Source organism: Cebus imitator, unplaced genomic scaffold (assembly GCF_001604975.1).
Source record: "Cebus imitator isolate Cc_AM_T3 unplaced genomic scaffold, Cebus_imitator-1.0 Scaffold296, whole genome shotgun sequence".
NCBI classification, from domain to species: Eukaryota; Metazoa; Chordata; class Mammalia; order Primates; family Cebidae; genus Cebus; species Cebus imitator.
In genome coordinates, this window is record NW_016107611.1 from 959634 (window position 1) to 981777 (window position 22144).

General features: G+C 42.3%; 1 protein-coding gene across 4 annotated transcripts; it reads right to left on the reverse strand.

Annotated features, from left to right (window-relative positions):
* Positions 1 to 790: 790 nt before the first annotated feature.
* ZNF180 (zinc finger protein 180) lies at positions 791 to 22130 on the reverse strand. Of its 4 annotated transcripts, none has more exons than XM_017502402.2 (5): positions 21815 to 22130; positions 18928 to 19016; positions 9567 to 9641; positions 4479 to 4605; positions 791 to 3326 (listed from the first exon to the last, which is right to left on the reverse strand). In XM_017502402.2, exons 1-5 carry the CDS (start codon positions 21855 to 21857, stop codon positions 1585 to 1587), a joined length of 2076 nt encoding a protein of 691 aa, XP_017357891.1. In that variant the 5' UTR covers positions 21858 to 22130; the 3' UTR covers positions 791 to 1584. The 4 variants fall into 4 exon arrangements, with proteins under 4 accessions (XP_017357891.1, XP_017357894.1, XP_017357892.1 ...); XM_017502405.2 differs by having other exon boundaries at positions 18928 to 19021; positions 21815 to 22116; XM_017502403.2 differs by having other exon boundaries at positions 4479 to 4563; positions 21815 to 21921.
* Between the last annotated feature and the right edge of the window lie 14 nt (positions 22131 to 22144).

Consider the following 22144-nt stretch of genomic DNA (forward strand, 5'->3'; position numbering starts at 1 on the left):
TTGGCCCTGTGTACGCATGTATATAAAAAGTTGTATGCGTGTATATAAAAAATTGGCCCTCCATATACTTGAGCTTTGCATCCTGCAAAATCTGTATTTTTGATCAGTGTTTGACTGAAAAATATCCAAATATAAGAGGATCTACACACTTAGATGTCACCTTAAGTTTTCCTTCCTATCCCCAGAGTATCAACCTCTGTTATCTGGTCTCTCAGTTCAACTTTCAACTTATTACCTTTCTGGGATCAGAGGCTTCAATACATGGTAATCCACAGGATTCAAATTCATGATTCAGGGGCAAGGTCAGCAAGACATGTTAATCAAATCTTACATATCAAAGAGTAACTAAAAGCTTACCTCATGAAAGCATTCTTGCAAGTGTAATTTAGGTGGTCAGCGCTGAGCCAGGGAAGCACACTTCCATTCAGAGGACTCTCATATCAGGGAACATATCCCAGAGGAAAGAGAATACTATATAAGGGGAAAAACAAAAATGTGAAAATAGAGCTCCTTAATATTGCTTTGGATATATGAAAATAAGGCCACTTGCCCTCTATACTTCCCATGCATTCCCAATTCTTCATATCAAACCATTTCTAGCCAAAATTTCTAGACACCTATTTCCAGGGATCTGTTTTATATTCAAGGAGGAATGTCCCTAGGAATCCACATCTTAAATAGTAACATGCTCATGCTAATCCAAACATAAATCTCATTATCCTGAGGGATCTTTGCTATCTGGTTGCTTAGTCTTTCCTAAATAGTCAAAGAAGGAAATCTTTGTATTTCATTTTTGTTTTTGAATAATTTTTACTTATATCATTTATTATAGCACAACAGCATACATTCCAAAAAGGAAGGCACAACATAAACTGAAAAGTTGAATAGATACATCCATTATCCCTTTCAATTCTAATCTGTACACACTTTATCATAATATATATTATTTCTATATTCTTGACTCACATTTTTCACTATATATCATAGACACTTTCCTAAATTTTACAAAATCTTCACATGTAACAACAGCAAGTGCTGTATGGAACAGATTATGAGCTATCTAATTGGAACATCATGTAGTAAAATGATGCACTAAAACATGGTTTTCCAGCCTAAGTTCTAACTACAGCAATCTTTCGATCTTCTCAATAAGCCCACTAGTGTTAGCATTCCATTTACTCTTTATGGAAAAAGAGGTCTAACACACTGGCAGATGGCTTTGGCATGATTTTCTCTGATTCAGGTCTGCACTTGATCTTAGCCAAAAGGCTGAGAAGCGATCTGATTCAGGTCTGAGTGCTTTCTGCAAGGAAAAGTGCCAATACTTATTATTTTCATAGGAATATGTAATAGGAACCAAGTTTAATGTTGCATATGGAATTGTTAGGTTGAAATGTCATTCATAGATTTCCCCCTTTCTTTTCCAGAACAAATTCCAGATACACAATAATAGAGGACTGACTGGAAGTTTTCCCACATGTATTGTTTTTATAGCAGCTCTTCCCACTACATGTACTACCTTAAAATAAATTCTTTAAAAGAATGAAATAAAAAGGAATAAATTCCAGCTGAGAGATTTCCAAACTAGTTACATTCATAGAGTTTCTCTTCAGTATGAGTTGCCTGATGCCTAATAAGTTTATAGCTATTAATGAAAGCTTTTCCACACTGAATACATGTAAAGGGTTTCTCTCCAGTATGAGTTCTTTGATGTACAATAAGTCGAGCACTCAAACTAAATGTTTTTCCACACTGATTACATTCAAACGGTTTCTCTCCAGTATGCGTTCTCTGATGTTGAGTAAGACATGAACTCTGCCTGAAGGACTTCCCACATTGACTGCATTCATAGGGCTTTTCTCCAGTATGAGTTCTCTGATGTACAACAAGAACATAACTCTGGCTGAAGGATTTTCCACACTGATTACATTCATATGGTTTTTCCCCAGTGTGAATTCTCTGATGCATAACAAGGTGAGAACTGCGGTTAAAAGATTTTCCACATTCACTGCATTCATACGGTTTCTCTCCAGTGTGAGTTCTTTGATGTGCAACAAGCTGAGAGCTCCAGCTGAAGGATTTCCCACACTGATTACATTCAAAGGGTTTTTCTCCTGTGTGAGTTCTCTGATGAGCAACAAGTTTATAACTTTGACTAAAGGATTTCCCACACTGATTGCATTCATAGGGTTTTTCTCCAGTATGAATTCTTTGATGTGCAATAAGTTTATAGCTCTGGATAAATGATTTCCCACATTGATTACATTCATAGGGCTTCTCTCCGGTATGTGTTCTTTGATGTGCAATAAGTTTATAGCTCTGCCTGAATGACTTTCCACACTGATTGCACTCATAAGGCTTCTCTCCAGTATGAGTTCTTTGATGCACAACAAGGACATAACTCTGGCTAAAGGATTTCCCACACTGATTACACCTGTAAGGCTTCTCTCCAGTATGAGTTCTCTGATGGGAAACAAGGTGCGAGCTCCGGCTAAAGGATTTTCCACATTCACTACATTCATAGGGTTTCTCTCCTGTATGCGTTCTCTGATGTGCAACAAGATGAGAGCTCCAGCTGAAGGATTTCCCACATTGATTACATTCAAAAGGTTTCTCTTCAGAATTATTTCTCATGCTTTGAGTTGGGGAGGAACTCTGAGAGGTTTTACTACATTTATATAGACTTTCTTCAACAGGAATTCTCTGTTCATTATGGGATATGTTGTGGTTCAAAACTTGCCCACATTCTTTAAAATCAAAGGTTTTTCCTCCTCCGTGAATTTTTTCATGTATCTGTAGGGGTGTACCATGGCAAAAAGATTGAATACTGTCATGCAATCCACAGGATTTATCTTTTGTTTGAGTTCTTGTAAACTGAATAAGGTGAATGCTCTGAGGGGGTTTTCCACATTCATTATTTTCACGTAGTGTCTCATTGTCATCAATCTTCTGATGACTGTTTACAGCAGAATTAAGATACCATTTTTTAGCATGTGGTACATGTTTATGAAAATGGTTTATTATGGGTATAAATGGGGATGAAAATAGGCTGGAATTCAGACCACTCTTCTCCGCAGGTTCATCACTTTTGCAGACTCTCTCATGAATAATTGCTTTCCTTTGAGTGAAAGCCACTTCCTGCAAAAATATCTCTTGATTTTCCTGCTGCTCCTCCAACTGATCTTTATAGTCACCAACTTCTTCACATGAAGACAACCAAGGATCATTCCTTGTAAAACATTCTGTCTTCACTCCATTAGCTGGTTCTTCATCAAAAATGTTCTGCTTTGAAGTTGAATCTTCTTTTCCAACTGCAGTTGCTAAGTCTGAAAGAAAGCAAAATAAAGACATCTTAGCCAAAAAATATTAGAGCTGGAAAAATGGAATAAAGCTAACAAGAAAGTATGAAAAATGCATGTGGATTTGTTTTCAAATACTGACCAATTACCTAGGTTGAAAAAGCAAAAGGGTGAGATAAACCATTAAGTACAAAACTACCACAGCCCAATATTACAATAGAGCATTAAAATGCAACTATCGTAATATTGGTTTAATCTCAGTCTGAATAAACAAGACTTTGGATGTCAAAAACCTGCATATTCCAAAATAAGATCATCTACATAGAACCTACAGAATTGTAATCCAATTTTGCAATATGTAAAGAATAGAAGTTCTTTTCCACTCTTTAGTGCCATACAGTTGTTCACTAAGAGATTAGTGTCTACATATCTAGGAATTTCTGAAGGCATAAAACTTGTTAAATACTCTACTCTATGTCAGTGAGACATGAGAAAACTATTTTTGTGAACAAAAGAAAAGGAATGGGGCATTATTATCCCAGTTCCCTAAATGGGGCATTATTATCCCAGTTCCCTAATACAGCCCCATGAATTTCTGTGATTCCAACTGAGAGAGATTAGAGTTGCTCCTAGTAGCCTGGGTGGCTATGAGGTCAAGCAATACAGAGTATATATGGAAAAAGTGGTCATATATACAGTCCACCAAAAGGTATGAAATTAAGAAAAATGTGGCATCTTCTATAGGGATTTTTCTCAAACAAACCTTCTATACCTGCAATGATCCCTATGTGTCTGGTTTTCACTTGAACACATGTATTGGAAAATTCTTTTTATATTCTTTCCCTTGCTCCAACTAGGAGATTGTATCTGTTCTGAAAAGATGATGAAGAAGATACAGGAATTTGAGTGTTCAAAGGTGAGGACAAAAGAAAATTACTGCAGAATCTGGTCCCAGCCTTTGGTCTTTAGGAACATGAAGACTGAAAATCTCAAGTCCAAGAAGCTGCACTGTTTCTACCTTACAAATTAAAATTAATCTTCACTGGAGAATAAAGAGCACAAACACAATCTATATGCAGCCAATATCATTGTGGCTGATGAATCACACAGTTCTTCATCAATGAGAATGTGAAATCATTTCAGTACATGGATCTTCATTAAAGAGGAGTATATTCTTACCCCAAGAGACTAGGTCTCTGTGGCTCTCCAGGATAATATCTCCACCCAGGCTCCTCTGAGCAGGGTTCCAAGTGCCCTGTTCCTCCTGTGTGAAGTCCACAGTCACAATTTTGAAGTTCACTCCTTCCTAAAAAAATACACACATTGCTGCTCAGCTGAGCACCATTTCCTTCCAAAGTTCATGGAGAAAGAAAAGTCTGACAGATGGAAAAAGGAAAATCTGGTGACCTGGGAGTTGTCCTGAGATTGTCAGTGCCCAAAAGATTCCAGTCAAGATGTACAGGTGCCTTCTGGGTGAACTCTTTGGGTTTTGGATGCTGGACCTGTTTTTACAACTCCAAAGAGGAACATGAGATAAGAACTGACATAAACTATCTTGTCTGCCTTAAAAAAAGATGCTTATTCTGATTTTTGCAATAGTGATTATAGAATTCTCACTTAGGAATTCCCTCCAAATTCCCAAGAAACTAATGAAACAAGTGTTTACTTTTTTTCTGTCAAAGTCCAGACAGTAAATATTTTACACTTTGCCAGCCACACAGTCTCTACCACACTACTCAACTCTGCTGCTATAGCAATAAATTAGTCACAGAAAATATATAAACGAATAGGTGTGGCTATATTACAATAGATCTTTATTTACAAAAACAGCCACAGGCTGTACTTTGCTGATGCATGAGATAGAAAATGAAATGTGGACCTCAATGAAAAGCAGTATGAATAGGTGAAGAGCACTGGATGTAGACAATAAAAAGACTTGGTCTTCTCACCTATAAAGAGCATATATCTGGATTTAAAAATATATCTAATCTGACAACCTGTCTTTTTTTTTTTGAGACACGGCCTCAGTCTGTTGCCCAGGCTGGAGTGCAGTGGCACAATCATGGCTCACTGCAGCCTCTACCTTCTGGGCTCAAGTGATCCTCCCACCTGGTCTTCTGAGTAGCTGTGACTACACATGTGCACCACCATGCCTGGCTAATTTTTAAATTTTTTGTAGAAATAGACCCTCATTATATTGCTTAGGCTGGTCTCACACTCCTGTGTTCAAGTGATCCTCCCGTCTGAGACTCCCACAGTGCTGGAATTACAGGCATGAACCACCACACCTGACCCAATCTGTCTTTTAATGGTGACTTTGTTCCATTTCTATTTATTAGGCCTAATAATACCTAACTCATTGGGTTGAATTAATAATTATGAAGATCTATGAAAAGCCACTAGCAAAGTTTACTGATGAAACAACAAAGGCTAGTAATTACAGGTTGAGTATCCCATAACAAAAATACTTAGGACTGGAAGCATTTGGATTTCAGATTTTAAAATATTTGCACTTACATGATGAGATGCCTTGAAGATGAAATCCAAGTCTAAACACAAATTCATTTATGTTTCATATACACCTTAAACATATAGCCTAAAGGTAATTTTAAGCAATATTTTAAATAAATTTTTGTGTATGAAACAAAGTTTTGACTGTGTTTTGACTGTGACCAGTCACAGGAGGTCAGGTATATAATTTTCCACTTGTGGCATCATGCTATGGCTCCAAAACCTTCAAATTTTGGACAATTTCAGATTTTTGGATTAGGAGTGCTTAGGCTGTACTGCTACTATTAGTAGGTCTCAGAATCCTGAAAGATTAACTGAGAGCCAAAGCAACCTTTATTCTGACCACTCAGTCTTCAAATAACAGTTCTGTTTCTGTCCATATCCAGCTGCATGGCAGAGTCTTTTAGGACATATTCGCTGTTATTACTGCCATATAAACAGGGTCTCTTGGGCTGTCTCCTCTGAGCAGGAAAGGGCCTGTTCTCAAGATAACTGGGCAAGAATTTTAATCCAAAAAAGAAGTGCTAAGGGTGATCTGTCCTTACCCTGGAGCAGCAAAGGCAAGGAGAAGTCAAATGCCTCTTGCCACTAAAGGCTCTTTAAATAGACCAGGCATTCTTGAACTGCAGTTCATGAATAGGATATAGGGTCCTGAATGCCATGAAAACACATGCAAAACACTGCTGTACATGCCTCTAAGTTTGAGCCTAAAAATTTCACTGAAACCTCAAATGTTTTCATGATTAGCCCAATGTGAAATTCAGAAAAATAACTTGCCAAACTGCTACCTGAATTTAACATTAATATTTAAGGTACTGTACTGTCTTTCAACCTGTAATGCATGCTTCCTTTTAATAAACACTCCCCCTTCCTGTTTAATATAGGTCTCTTTAGTATAAAGCTTGCTCAAATGTCAAACAGATAATGCTAAACTAGATTAGCACCCCACTCCACTCCTAACTATATATTCTCAAAGCTCCATGGACTTCTATCATCACACTTTCTTATTTGCATAACGGTCATCTCTGTCACTAGGCCATGATCCATGAAGGCAGGGACAAGGTGTTTACAATTTGCAAATGTAACTCCAAGGCTTAGCATAGTGTTTATATACAGTACATATTAAATTTATATTTAATAAATTATTTCAGTAAGTGAATCAATAGTATCAACAAACCTAATATATCAAAATAACCTTCACCCATATTGATTTAAGTCATCTCCCCTTACCTGAATCTCACAAGCTGTACCACATACCCATGTTTGAAAAGGCCCTTCAATGTGCAGATACTAGCTTTTCCAGACTTCTGTCCCACTTACTCTACTCTTCTTCTCACTTGTCCCAAATTTCCCATGCCCGAAAACTTTTTCCCAAAATCTTCAACTGTGCCCTTGAAACTTGTCTTTTGTAACAATAAAATAGGCTGGGTATGATGGCTCATGCCTATAATCCCAGCACTTTGGGAGACCAAGGTGGGTCAGCCCAGGAGTTCAAGACCAGCCTGGGCAACATGGTGACACCCTATTTCTACTAAAAATATGCAAAAAATTAGGCAGGTGTCCTGGTGCATGCCTATAGTCCCAGCACTCAGGAGAGGCTGAGGTTTGGAGAATCACCTGAGCCTGGGAAGTCAAGGCTGCAGTGAGCCATGATCACACCACTACAATGCAGCCTGGGTGACTGAAGTGAGAACCTGTCTCCAAATAATAATAAAATAATGCAGTTACAATATCCTTCACCAAATATTCCTTATATATCCCTGTGTTAATGGAGACCTACACTTCCTACTGAGGACTTCTCTCCTCCTCAGTCCTCAGAAGCTAAGAATGCTGATGCTCTCCCATCCTAGGGATCTCAGCATCAAAGAGGGAGTGTACGTCCTCCCAGTTACTCTGAAACTCATGCCATTTACCTCACTTCTTGGAGCTCTGTCCTACCCACCTACTGCACACCACCCCCACCCCCATTCACTGAAGATTCATACCTGGGATTTATACTCTAATATAAGAAATTGTATTGTCTTGTCTCATGTTGTCTATAACATCCACTTGTATGGTTAGCTGATGAGAATATAAAAATAACAGACTTTAATGAAGCACTTATGAGTTTTCATGAAGCACCACCATGGTGTTAGGCATTGTACTAACATGTCACATGGATTATCATTCATTTAACTCTCACAGGGCTCCTATGAGAAAACACTATTAGCAGTACCATTTTTTTCTTATGAAGAACAAGACAGTCATAGAAATTAAGATATATGGCTAAGGTTAGGAGTTAGGATACAACCTCAGGCTTGCACACATCAGAGACTGTGTTATCAGTCATCAATTCATATGGCTAACCCAAGTCTCATATCCTGAAGCTGCTCTTCATCAGCTCACTCTTAGGGGGACACCCCAGACCTTAAAATCTCCATAAAGCACTACACCTTTTGAATCACAAATACGAAACTGCCCATCTTTCACTACAATGTCAGATTGCTCCACTGTATTGACTCAATTTTCTCCCTTTACTCTTGTCCCTCAATGGTTTAGGGCCATATGCTACAGAAATGTCTACTATTACCGCTACCAGCCGATATTCTTTTCATTTCTACTTAGTGACTTCTTTATCTCTTCCATATTAATTACTCAATTTAAGGTCCATGAATCATTCATTTTAATCTTCCTATTTGAGATATTTTTAAATTCTCTTTCAAATATTCCCTTGACCTTTGGAATGTCCACTCCACAGGAAGTGGACCTGGCAAATTACAAAAACTAAATGAGGGCCGGGCGCGGTGGCTCAAGCCTGTAATCCCAGCACTTTGGGAGGCCGAGGCGGGTGGATCACCAGATCAAGAGATCGAGACCATCCTGGTCAACATGGTGAAACCCCGTCTCTACTAAAAATACAAAAAATTAGCTGGGCATGGTGGCGCGTGCCTGTAATCCCAGCTACTCGGGAGGCTGAGGCAGGAGAATTGCCTGAACCCAGGAGACGGAGGTTGCAGTGAGCCGAGATCACGCCATTGCACTCCAGCCTGGGTAACAAGAGTGAGACTCCGTCTCAAAAAACAAAACAAAACAAAACAAAAAAACTAAATGCACTTGAATGTCAAGTTCTGTGGAAAGTGGGCTACAAAATGACACTGCAGGAAAAAATGCACAAAAGCAGCAGACAGAGTATTATAAATTAATGGCCACTATCTCTGAATGAAACTTTCAGATTGACCAGCAAACCTATTACACCTACTGGAGAATTATGTTTTCTCTCATAATCCAAAATTGTTATTTTAAGCCTTCTCTACCCTTATCGTATATCTCTCCATTCCAAATTCCCATCATCATGCTCATCTGATTTTTCACAGTAAACAAAAATAAAGCTTTCAAATAATTCCCTCAACCTCACTGTTCCTATATAAATCCTTCTCCTCATATAGAGCAAGTTTATTCAAGATGCTCTGAATTAATTTCTCTAGTGCTAACCAAAGACTTTGCTTTATAGTTTCTCTTATCTCCTGATCATTAACTTTTTTTCCTCCACTAACTCCCTCCCGTATTTACTTAAACTGAGTTGAATCTTTTCAATCCCTTAAAAAAAGAAGCCCCTCAATCTCAAAAGTCCTTGAAGTTCTTACTTTCTTCTGCCTTTCACACAATAACCAAAATCCTTGAAAAAGTTGTCCACTCTCATCTCCATTTCCTCTCTTTCTACTCACTTCCCAGCCATGCACATTTCTCAATGTAAAGAGAGAGGCTTGCCCAACTTACTTGAGATGGGATGGTCAGTGACTCAGTGTCTTCTCCCTCGACTTTGATGATAATCTCTTGAGGAAGGAGAGAATCCTGAGAAGGCAAAACAGATGAGAAAAAGTAAAATAATCAGGGAGCTAAGTGGCATCTCAAATCTCCTCCTGTGAGTGGGCTAGGATTTGACATACCACCTGTTTTAACACATGCTCCCCACCATACTTCTACTCCTTCCTCCCACTGGTAAGCTCAGCTAACCATGTGGAGAGAGAAAGGAGATAACTGGAGGAGCACCAAGGCCCACAGAGAACTGGACGTGAGGTCTTTGTGGGACTTCTGGGCCAGCCCAGTTGCAGCTAAATGCAGCAGAATGAGTGCATTAAAGACACTAAAGAGCAAAGAACTGTCTGGCAGGCTGTGACAAATTTCCTGGGTCACAAAATTATAAGCAAATAAAATGGAATACAGCATGACCAATGCCAAAATCATAAAGAAAAGGATCAACAAATTAATTTTTTAAGATGTTTAGCAGGCCGGGTGTGGTGGCTCACCCCAACACTTTAGGAGGCTGAGGCAGGCAGATCACTTGAGACCAGGAGTTTGAGACCAGCCTGGCCAACACGATAAAACCCTGTCTCTACTAAAAATTAAAAAACTAGCTGGGCATGGTGGCACGCTCCTGTAGTCTCAGCTACTTGGGAGGCTGAGGCAGGAGAATCGCTTGAACACAGGAGGCAGAGGTTGCAGTGAGCTGAGATCACGCCACTGCACTCCAGCTTAGGCAACAGAGCAGAAACTCCGTCTCAAAAAAAAAAAAAAAAAAAAAAAAAAAAAAAAAAACAAAAAAAAAAAATTTAAAAAAAAAAAAAAAAAAAAAAAAAAAAAAAAAAAAAAAAAAAAAAAAAAAAAGTCTAGCAAAAAGTACCACTAATAAAGGCATTATCAATAAGAATCTATACTATTAAGACTTCTTCCAAAACAGTAAAAGGTAGTCTCGACAGAAAAATGGACAAAGAAAAATGCACGTGCAACCATGAAGAAACTGCTGTGAATATACAAACCAGATGCTCACCTCTTTACGTCAAAATCAAACACCTACTTCTATATCTGTATATATTAAAGATCGTAAATTCACATGGATACCTCCAACTACAATTCAATAACACATCTTATTCTATCTAAACTTTCTCCTTTATGTATACCTTCTTTCTCTGGCTCCCATTTTCCTCTTTATATTTACTTATTTGCTCATTCCCTGTATGTAATCAACATCCTGACCATACAGGATGTTTCTCTGACAGTCACAGTCATTAGTCTGATGCTAATGACTCCAGCTCTGGCAACCCACTGGCCAAGAGCTTCATATATTCTTAGAAAAAGTATAAATTGATACAATCACCCTGTATTTGCTATATATTAAATATTTGTATTTACAAATAATGCTTTATTTGAAAATTCTTAAAGATTCACAAGAAATGGCAAAAATAAAGCCACACTAATCTTTCCCTGGTAATATCATATATAACCACAGTACACTGTCAAAACCAGGAAATTGAAATTTTGGTACAATATTATTAATTCGAGTGCAGAGTTTATTCTATTTTTATGTATATTTTTGTTTTAGTTTTTTTAAAGGCAATTTTTTAAAAGTGTAATGTAACATCCATTAGCCTACTTGTAAGTACCTATCCTTAGGAAATAACATGAAGTACACTGGGATGCATGTACAAGAAATCTCATTAGCAAGTTACATTATCACAGCAACATGGGAAGGGAGATTATATGCCCACTAAGAAGTGCTTGGTCAAATAAATTATGCTTTATTCAGATGACTGCATACTATTTAGCAGCCAAGAGAAGAAGAAATAAATTTGCATGTACTGATACACATAATAGAAACATGTCTATAGTATATTGCTGAGTGAAAAAATAAGAACAGTATACAGAAGATGAATAGATTTCTATGAAATATAAATATGTACAGAAAAATCTGGAAAGATGTTCCCAAAAGAATTAAGTTTTCTTCTAGGATTTTTATGGTGTTAGGTCTTATGTTTAAGTCTTTAATCCATCTGGAGTTCATTTTAGTGTAAGGTGTCAGGAAGGGGTCCAGTTTCTGCTTTCTGCACGTGGCTAGCCAGTTTTCCCAACATCATTTATTAAACAGGGAATCCTTTCCCCATTGCTTGTTTTTCTCAGGTTTGTCAAAGATCAGATGGTTGTAGATGTGTGGCATTGCCTCTGAGGCCTCTGTTCTGTTCCATTGGTCTATATCTCTGTTTTGGTACCAGTACCATGCTGTTTTGACTACTGTAGCCTTGTAGTATAGTTTGAAATCAGGTAGCGTGATGCCTCCAGCTTTGTTCTTTTTGCTTAGAATTGACTTGGCTATGCAGGCTCTCTTTTGGTTCCATATGAAGTTTAAGGCAGTTTTTTTCCAGATCTGTGAAGAAGGTCATTGGTAGCTTGATGGTGATAGCATTGAATCTATAAATTACTTTGGGCAGTATGGTCATTTTCATGATATTGATTCTTCCTAACCATGAGCATGGAATGTTTCTCCATCTGTTTGTTTACTTGGAGAATATGATTGCACTTCTTCTTGAATGAAAACTGTTTTCAGCACCTTTTTGTTTAAAAGTTTTCACAAGAAAACAAAATAAAGCTCATCTTTCCTCAAAGTAGACTCTGGAGGAAATGTCCTTCCTTGCCTCGACCCCAGCAGACAACTATATCACTTTACCCTGCTTTCCTATCTTCACATCATATATATTCTTGTATCTTTGGTTTTTTATTTAACTCTTCCAATAGACTGAATTTCTTAAGAGCTGAGGTCTTGTCAGTCCTGTTTACCATGGTTCCACCACACTTAGATCACTACTGACACATAGTAGGGTCTTAATAAATGTATGCTGACTATAAAACAGCCACTAGAAGGGGCATGGAATGTGCTACCTATACCTTTGCATTGGTCCCTGGGGTCCCTGGAGGCACTAAAGCATAGCTGAACTCAAGCCCCTCCCCTGGTTAGAGTAAACCTCTGTTGGGTACCTTTTCTTCTCAGAAAATTCAAAGTGTCAGCCTCCAGAACCTGCTCCCAACTTACTCTTACAAACTAAATGCTCAGAAATAAGCTTGTGACAAACAAATGTGAGCCCATGAATGCATGCACACCCACATACCCTGACTCTTCCCCTATGTTCTACTCACTTTAAATTACTGACCATTTTAGGAATATCTCCTGAATTTACATCTTAGCTTCCTTAGTTTCCCTCATATAATGTCAATATAATCTATCACTTGCCTAGTATTTTCAGTAATACATAGAATACTTCAACACAGAATTTCCATCTCACAAAATCATCTAAACTTTTTTTTTTTTTAAGAGATAAGGTCTCATTCTGTCACCCAGGCTGGAGTACAGTGGCACCACCATAGCCTACTATAGTCTTGAACTCCTGGGCTCAAGCTATCTACTGCCTCACCCTCCCAAACAGTTGGGACTACAGATGCATGCCACCACAGCTGGCTAATTTTCTTTTTTTTGAGATGGAGTCTCGCTCTGTCACCAGGCTAGAGTGCAGTGGTGCAATCTCAGCTCATTGCAACCTCACCTCCTGGGTTCAAGTGATTCTTCTGCCTCAGCCTCCTGAGTAGATGGGACTATAGGTGCGTGCCACCATGCCCAGCTAATTTTTATATTTTTAGTAGAGATGGGGTTTCACCATCTTGGCCAAGATGGTCTCGATCTCCTGACCTCGTGATCCGCCCACCTCGGCCTCCCAAAATGCTGGGATTACAGGTGTGAGCCACCACGCCTGGCCCAGCTGGCTAATTTTTCTGTTTTTATTTTTTGTAGAAGTGGGAGTCTCACTATGTTGCCCAGGTTGGTCTTGAACTCCTGGCCTCAAGTGATCCTTGCACCTTAGCCTCCCAAAGTGCTGGGATTATAGGTGTGAGCCCCTGTACCCGGCCTAAACACATTTTGAAGAAAAGAGTAATATCTCTATTGCACCAATGTAGAAATTAATGGTAATAAAGTTTATTAAGCTCATTTAAGTCCATTGATTGCCTGACACAAACTCTTCTGCTTTCCATTGTCTTACCAAAGTCTGTCTAATCACCCAAGGCACAGATCAAATGCCACCTCCTCCATGAAGTGTTCCCAGATAGCAGAAAGCCTCATCTCTTTTTCTCTCAGGACTTTGTAACTTTGCTGGCCCTTTACTATACCAGTAAAATTATTCTCTTCATATTACTTCCATTTCTATATACCTCCCCCCGGATCCTGAATTCTATATTATAAAGCACTGTATATTTTTTTATCTTTGTATTGAGTATTGAGTACTCAGTATTGAGTAGGAGCACAATAAAAGTTCTCTGAATTTGACAAGACTAGAGACACATACAGCATTTGGGACATAGGAACAAAATTTAAAACCTTTACTTTCTGTATGCTCTGGAGCATTTTAAAATTACCCTCTTGTTCAACAGCCACCTTTATCATAAAGGAGCATTTCCCTTTTTCTTTGCAGACTTTATAAAATGGGAACAGGAATCAGAATGTTGACTTCCAGACAGAAAAGGGTTGTGGGCAGGAGATAATGATTGTTCCTTCTTTAACACAGGTGGGACCCCATGGGACCCAAAGCAGGGGAAAAGAGAGAAGCAGAACTATTGTGGAGTGACCTGTCCACTTCAAAGTGAGAGAGTGGTAAATCAGACCTAGGGCTATGAATATTTGCTCACCTATAAACAGAGATGACCAAATATACCTTTCCTAATATGAGGCATTCTTGAAGCAATAAAATGAAGTTTCTAATCAAATCATAGAAGTATTACTGGACTCAATTCTCCGAGCTTTGCTTTGGGGTGTCCTGACAAGAAACCCTCTATATTTGTGAGGACATTTAGAAAACACAAGCGTCACACAAGCAGACAACTTCTTGGTGTGTTTCCATCTCTTCCTGCCCAGGGAGATGGAAGGTGGAGCTCATATTTCAGCTCAAGGGATGTGGCGTCCATAGGGGCCCATGTGGGAGGCCCTGAGGTTTCTTAATCACCAAATCTAGAAAGCATAAAACTAACCTCTACATACTACAGTACTGGAAAGAAGGTTCCCCTGCCTCATTTTTTGAGATCATCCTGACAAGAGGACCCTTTAGTTCTTATGCACAAGAAAATTCCCTCTCCTGCCCCACATTATCATCCATGAACAATTCTCACTGTCCTCAAATACAGAAAACAGACCATCCACCTAGGGCCACCAACAACCTGCACAGCTTTGAAAGTTGAGAATGACAGTGGATGGTGAGATTCTACCACCTACTTGGCAGCAGTTTTGGTCTCAGCCACTGAAGGCAGGTAGAGCTCAAAGTTGGCTCAAGGCCTTCCCTGGACCAGCTACTTCTCCAAGTATGAGCCACTAAAATCTCTAAGGTGATGTCCCAATATCCAGATGGTTCCTTCCTAGATTGGCTCACTGAACTCATGGCCGTCATTCAAAGCAAAGACTTGGGTTCCCTCGATTTTTCTCTCCCTTCCAGGGTTCTAATATCCTTCAGGTCCAAATCAAGTACTTGTTCATCTTTTGATAATAATTAAAATTAACTAGAGAACATTCAGAGTTGAGAGGAATGGTAGCCAGACTCTGAGGTGGCTCCCAAAGACCCTTACTTCCTAGTATTCATGCCTTTGTGCAATCCTAGCCCAATGGTACCAAGTTGGGTCTGTGTGACCAACAGAATATCGAAGAAGTGATGATGTATCACTTCTGAAATCAGATGATAAAAGACACTGTGGCTTCACCTTGATTGTATGCAACTACATGCTCTTGCTATCTCCTGCTCTCGCTCTCTCTCACTCGATCATTTGCTCTGGCAGAAATCCACTGTTATGCTGTGACTAGACCTGGAGGGAGGCCTATGTGGTGTAGAGCACCTCTTGCCAACAGCCATCTAAGTGTGCCACAATATCCTCCCACCTAGTCAAGCCTTCAGAAGGCAGCAGCCCCAGACAACAACTTGCCTGCAACCTCATCAGTGACCCTGAGCACCAGAACCAACCAGTTAAGCCGACTGGGATTCCTGACCTTCAGAATTTGTATGACAAAATAAACATTGGCCATTTTAAGCTGCAAAGTTTTGGGGTATGTAATAACAGATAACTAATACAAGAAACAGGACGTTTTTGCTTTTCCTATGCAGCCTTGGAAAATATATGTAGCACATTTCTGGATGTGAGAACTAACTTGTGCAGGGCAGTGTTCCCTGCCTCGTCTTTCTTCCCAGTGCTTTGCAAAGGGCCTAGTTAGGCAGTCATTAAATATGTGATGCAAGTAATATATTGAATGGACTTCTAATTCAGTTCACAAAAAAGAAAATGGCAAAAGGACCATTATGATTCCCAGAAAACACCTAGTCCCTCGATTAAATTAGAACACCAATGGCCACATCTAAACACATTTTACCAGCCAGGCACTGTGGCTCACCCTGTAATCTCAGCACTTTGGGAGGCCAAGGTGGGAGGATGGCTCGATCCTAGGAGTTCGAGACCAGCCTGAGCAACACAGTGAGACCCTGTCTCTACAAAAAATAAAAAACAAAAAAATCAGCTGGGCATAGTGGTGTGCACTTGCAGTCCCAGCTACTCAGGAGGCTGAGGTGGGAGGGTCACTTGAGTCTAGGAATTCTAGACTGCAGTGATCTATGTTGGTGTGCCATGTACTCCAGACTAGGTAACAGAGTGAGACCCTGTCTCTTAAAAAACAACAACAAAATAACAAAAACCCATATATTTTACCTGTAGTTTTGATAAAGATATATGTGTAAACTCATGTATTTGCTTAACTCCTTCTAAAACAACTGCATGTGTACAAGGAATCACATACAAAACATTTATATAAATGTTATTTTTAACAGCAAAAAATTTAACACTAAAGAGCCATTAACAAACCCATAAAACCCACAGCATATTTAGAAGGTGAAGTCTGGACACTAGGTGTGCATAGTGGTACTGGGACGTCACTGCTCCCAGCCCTCCATGGACAGACAGGGAATCTGTGTGTATACATACGCACAGAGATACAGGCACACATCTCTATATATTCCTAGGTTAATGTGTACTGAAAATCATGAGCCCACATTAAAACCTCCAATTCTCACTGCACACCAGAGTCCACTCAAATGTTCTTTCTTGCCATATCTGTACCTCCCTGATTTGATGGCAAGACACCTGGCTCCAGTCCCTTATTATACATTTATTATCTGATCTATCCCCCTGTAGGTAGCTCCTCTCTCATTTCCACAACCATGCCCTCTCCCCATAGATGCTTTCCCCAGACTCCCTGGGCTCTGCCACCCTACACTAGGCCACCCTCTGCCCAGGGGCACTCCTCACTCTGCTTAGGCTTTGACTCCCCAGGCTAGACTGCCTCAACTCTCAGATTCACTCTGCCACTTGGACCTAAACAGCCCTCATCAGGCCGCCCCACTATGTGGGTGCCCTCCACATGCTGCTGGGCTCTGACACCCCTGCAGGCCACTCTCATGCATGATGCCCTTAACATGCTCATGCTCTGACATGCCACACCAGGCTGCACCCCACCCCCAACACAGGTGTACATCTTATCCTGCTCTGGCTCCAACACCCCATCTACCATGGACACCTGCTTGCTGCACTTGGGCTCCAATTGTCCCCAGTGGGGCACCCCCTCTCTGGATGCCCTGCTCACCTGCTCTGACCCCATCATCCCACACCAGATCCCCAGATATGGAGACGGGCCTCACCCACTTGGGCTCTGACACCCACATTGGGCTCCCCCAGGTACACAAGCGACTTCTTCACTCCACTAGGGCTCTGACTGTGCGGGGATGTCATCCTGTGCAGATGCTCTCCTCACCCTACTTGGTCACTGACACCCTGCATGTGGACACTCTCTTCACAGCAGGCAGCCCTAACAACTGCAGGTGCCTACCTCGCACTGCCCCACCTCATGGCTTCAGGGCTGAATTCTTCAGGAAGAGAAAGGAAAAGCCCTAATTTAACAGTTTTAAGAAATTCAGCATTTTCAAAGAATATTTGCAGTAGGAAATGTTCTAAATTGTTAACTTTCTTTTTTTTTTTAGAGACAGAATCTTACTCTGTTGTCCAGGCTTGAGTGCAGTTGCACAATCATAGCTCACTACATCCTAGACCTCCTGGGCTCAGGCAATCCTCCCACCTCACCCCCTCAAGTATCTGGGACTACAGATGGGCACCACTATGCTGGCTAATTTCTAAAATTTTCTGTAGAGACAGGGTCTCATTATGTTGCCCAGGCTGGTCCTGTACTCCCGGCCTCAAGCAATCCTCCCACCTCAACCTCCCAAAGTGCTGGGATTATAGGCGTGAACCACTGTGCTTGGCCAGTTGTTAATATTTTTTATCTTAAAATGCACTGTACAAAAATGTGAAAATACAGGCCAGGTGTGGTAGCTCATATCTGTAATCCTAGCTCTTTGGGGGGCTGAGGTGAGAGAATGGCTTGAGACCAGAAGTTTAAGACCAGCCTGGCAAACATAGTGAGATATCGTCTCTACAAAAAATTTTAAAAATACACACACAAAAAATATTAGCCAGGCTTAGTGGTGCCTACCTGTAGTCCCAGCTACTCAGGAGACTGAGGCAGGAAGACGGCTTGAGCCCAGGAGTTTGAGGCTACAGTGAGCTAGGATTGTGTCACTGCACTCCAGCCTGGACAACAGAGCAAGACCTGTCTCCAAAAAAAGAAAATACAGATAAATGAATGATAAAACAAAGTCACTTATAAAGTAACTCCAGATAATGTTTGTTAACAGTTTGGTATATTTATAGTCTTCTAATGTATTTTCTATATACACAAAAACTATATCCCTTTTTAAAAGGTGATGATTTCTAAGTGCTATTTACTTAACAAAGGTAATAAATAACTTTTTCTGTCATTAAATTTGCATTATCATATCAGTTTCAATGGCTACAGTGTATTCCATTTCATGGTCTTACCATAATTCATTCAGCTATCCTCTTGCATTGCACATTTAGTATATTTCCAATTGTTCATTCTCAAACAAAGCTGTGAATTGCTGGCCAAAGGGGAATCAGCATTCTAAGGGCTTTTGATTTAGGATACCAAATTCCTCCCAGAAAGAGTTACGTGGACTAAAAAGGCGAGGCAACTACCAGGAAGATTCATAAATTATAAGTGTGTAAGTGTTAAAGCCTGATGGCCATGAGGGCCCCAAACCCCCTAAAAGGCTGCAAAGAGAGTCAGGAGGGCCATAGCCTCCCAAGCCCAGAGGGTCAGGCTGCAGGGCTTATGTGGGAGCAAGCTCTGGGTCCCTCTGGGAAAGGTGGCTCCACTCACCTGTGCACAGGCCTTCGGGGGCTCTGGAGGCTTCTCATCCTGCTCTTCCATGCTCTCCTCCAGGCACAGCAGGGTGCTGAGGTCCTGAGCTGCACTGAGAGAAGTCCCAGGTACAGCATGAAGATGCCGGTCTGTCAGGTCTGCTGCAGCCCCCATCCCCATTAGCCCCTGCTCACAGGATGCAGGATGCATTCCATAGCAAATGCACTTCTAGAGGTTCCTGCCAACTTCCTGCCCAAATATTTGTGCATAAACTGAGAGTCCCTCAGTCCCCCTCCCAGGCCAAGCTTCTGGTTCCTCCACTATCTTGGACCCCTGGACCATCCCCACCTATAAGCTCAGCTTATGCCCAAACATGGCCTCCTGCCTACCACCAAAGTCTGCAGCACCAGTCCATCACTCTCTTATTCCACTGGGCCCTGGGATTCCCCACAAATATCAGACATATCAAAGACCTCTTGGTGTTCACCCCATCCTACCCCTACCAACCTCAATCTACAGCTCCAAATCAGCACTTCTTCCTAGGGCCAGAATCATACTCACTGCCTAACTGCATGAAGCTGGTGACACAGCTCCACTGCTCCCAGGAACTGATTCAGCAACTAAGACTGATCCTACCCTTCCATCAGCCAGGCCTGTCCCTCCAGCAACCCAGCACAGAGGGCCACCCACTTCCTGCTCAAATAGCCAAGCATATGCACAGAGCTCAGCTGCACCCACATCCTGTTTCCTCCACCATTCTGGGGTCCACTGGCTCCTACTCCAACAGCATCAGCCAGATTTCTACCCTAATACCCTCCCAGGCTCTGAATTTGTAGCTCTAAACCAGTCCCTCTACCAGCTTGGGCATCCTCAGGCCTGAAACTACAACAGGGCCTGCATAGGACTAGGGGCCTCCAACAGACACCAACATAAGCCAGACAAAAGCAGCCCTACCCAGGTTCTAAATATGTGTCTAAGAAGCTCAGATGCCTCTGTACCAACTAGGTTTTCTGGGGTCTGAGACTAGAGCAGCCCCTAGCAAATCCCACCTTAGGCACCCCACTCCTTGCACCCTATCTCTCCTTCTTACTCTCTCCTCTGCTTCCACCATATTCTCACTCACGCAGCACAGTGTAGGCTCACAATGCAGCTGTTTCCTGAACCTGCACCCAAACTGTTTCCTCACTTTCCTCCACAGCCCCGCTTGAGCCCCTGCCCAGATTCCTGGCCAAACACCTTCCTGGGCACATGTGGCTCAGGAAGATCCTGTCAACCTGGGCACCACCAGGCTGTGATCAGGGTTCCAACCACACAAAGACCCCAGCTGCCTCTGTCTAAAACTCATCTCCAGCCTCCTGTTTCCCAACCAAACGCCTGTGTGTGTGCACAAGGAGTGCCTGACACAGTCCCGCCCCTCTGCAGCTGCTTCCTTCACACACCTAAGCATCCTCAGGCAGAACCAGGGTCCTAAGACTGCCCATGTCTCCCCAGTCTGCCCAAATGCCAGCACATGTGCAGAGTGCAGCTGGAGTAGCCCCATGCCTCCTAAGACCAGATTCAAACTGGGGCCCCCAGGCCTCTATTCTACAGCCACTGCACATGGGCTATCCACCTAGGCTCCCTCCTCCCACTGACACAGCCACAGAGCAGGTTCACGCTCACAATCTGCATCCAGGACCTGGATCCTCTGCCAGTCTGGGGGCACACCCTGCTCCTGAGACAAGAATCTACATCCCTCACCCTTCCTGGGACATCTCAGGCAACCATAGCCTCTGTGTGGGTTCTGGGGTCACCTGCCCCACTATTTGCCTGCAGCCAGAACAACTAAACAGTAGTTTGAGCATACGGCTCCACAATCAGCCTCAGGACTTGGGCACTTGCCAGCGTGAGGGTTCTCAAGCCCATGATACAGCAGCTCCATGGGAACTGGGCCTTTTGGCCTTCTCTTGCCCAAACAGGAGGGCCTGGGTGTCGTGCAGTCAGCTCTTTCCAGGACCAAACCTGCAGCACAGACTCTGTCCCTCTATTAATCTGTACATTCTTGAGCCTGCAAGTAGGGTAACCCAAGTAAAGGTCTCAAGAACATCTGCTTCATAAGGATGCTGGCAGTATACAGCTTTCTCCCAGCTACCAATTTGATGGCAGCTGTTGCAGCTCTGTCCTTCCTGGACTCTGACTCTGTATCTCCAACCCAGAGTCGGCCATCTTGAATGTCCTAGGGCTCTGCACTACCCTACATAGGTTCCTACTATCAGATCAAGTTTCTGTTTTCCATTCAGACACCCCCAGGACGTACAGGGTGCCTTCTGCCCAGAACCTGTTTCTAGGCGCTGATACCGTCCTTCAGCCTGGGAGTTTGCTGCCCATGGGTGACTCCCACCAAGGGTTCACAAGCAATAGCAATACTGCCTCTTCTAGGACAAGAATCTGCAACTCCAACCTGGTCTCTCCACCAACCACAGCGCCCCTAGAACTTCGAGAAGCGCGCTGTCTGCTCCAGGGGCCCAGAGCCACCTGCTCAGAATCTCATCTACCACCTTTTGCTTCCTACTCAAACGCTTGCTCAAGATTAAAGGAACAGTGGCACAGCCCCTCTTCTCCAGAAACCACAACCTGCAATGGAGTACTTCATCAACCCGGACATCCTCAGGACCTCCACTAAATACGGCCGGCATTGAAGAAGGGGAGTTCTCAGGATGCCCCCTTACATCAATGCATATGCCCTATTTTTCACCAACCTGGGTATCCTTAGGCCCCAGACAAGAGCACCACCTGACCAAGCACCCGCGCATGCACACAGAGGACAGTCGCAGAATGTAGAGCTGTCTCAGTAACTCCATCAACCTCGGTTACCTCAGGCTAAAGCGCCACCCGCACAGAGACCAGGTCTCCCCGCTACACTCACCACCGCTTCCAGCTTCGCGCCTAGACCCTGCGCATGCGCGCATCGGACACCAGGAGCTGCCCCGTGCCCCTACCGAGCGTCCGCTGGTACGCAGCACAGGCTGGGCCTGTCACCGCCTCAGTGCCTGGCAGTCTCTGCGGCAGGACGAACTCGGGTTAAGCAAACCCTGGCCCCGATTCTGCAATACGGTCGACTCGAATTAAGCTTGTTTGGTCCCCTCCCCTAGTCAGCATCCGCAAGGCCGCTGGGGGTTAATCCCGAAGGGCCCAACTGCTCAGCAGCTGCGAGCGTCGGCGCGCGGAACAATGCCTGCGCTGTGGCCGAACCCGG

Coding starts and splice junctions, on each gene's coding strand:
- ZNF180 (XM_017502402.2), bottom strand. CDS start 21,857: ATGCGCGCATGCGCAGGGTCTAGGCGCGAAGCTGGAAGCGGTG. Junction 19,017..21,814: donor GCGCGAAGCTGGAAGCGGTG/GTGAGTGTAGCG, acceptor CTCTCAGTGCAG/CTCAGGACCTCAGCACCCTG. Junction 3,327..4,478: donor CAGAGACCTAGTCTCTTGGG/GTAAGAATATAC, acceptor GCTTTCTTTCAG/ACTTAGCAACTGCAGTTGGA.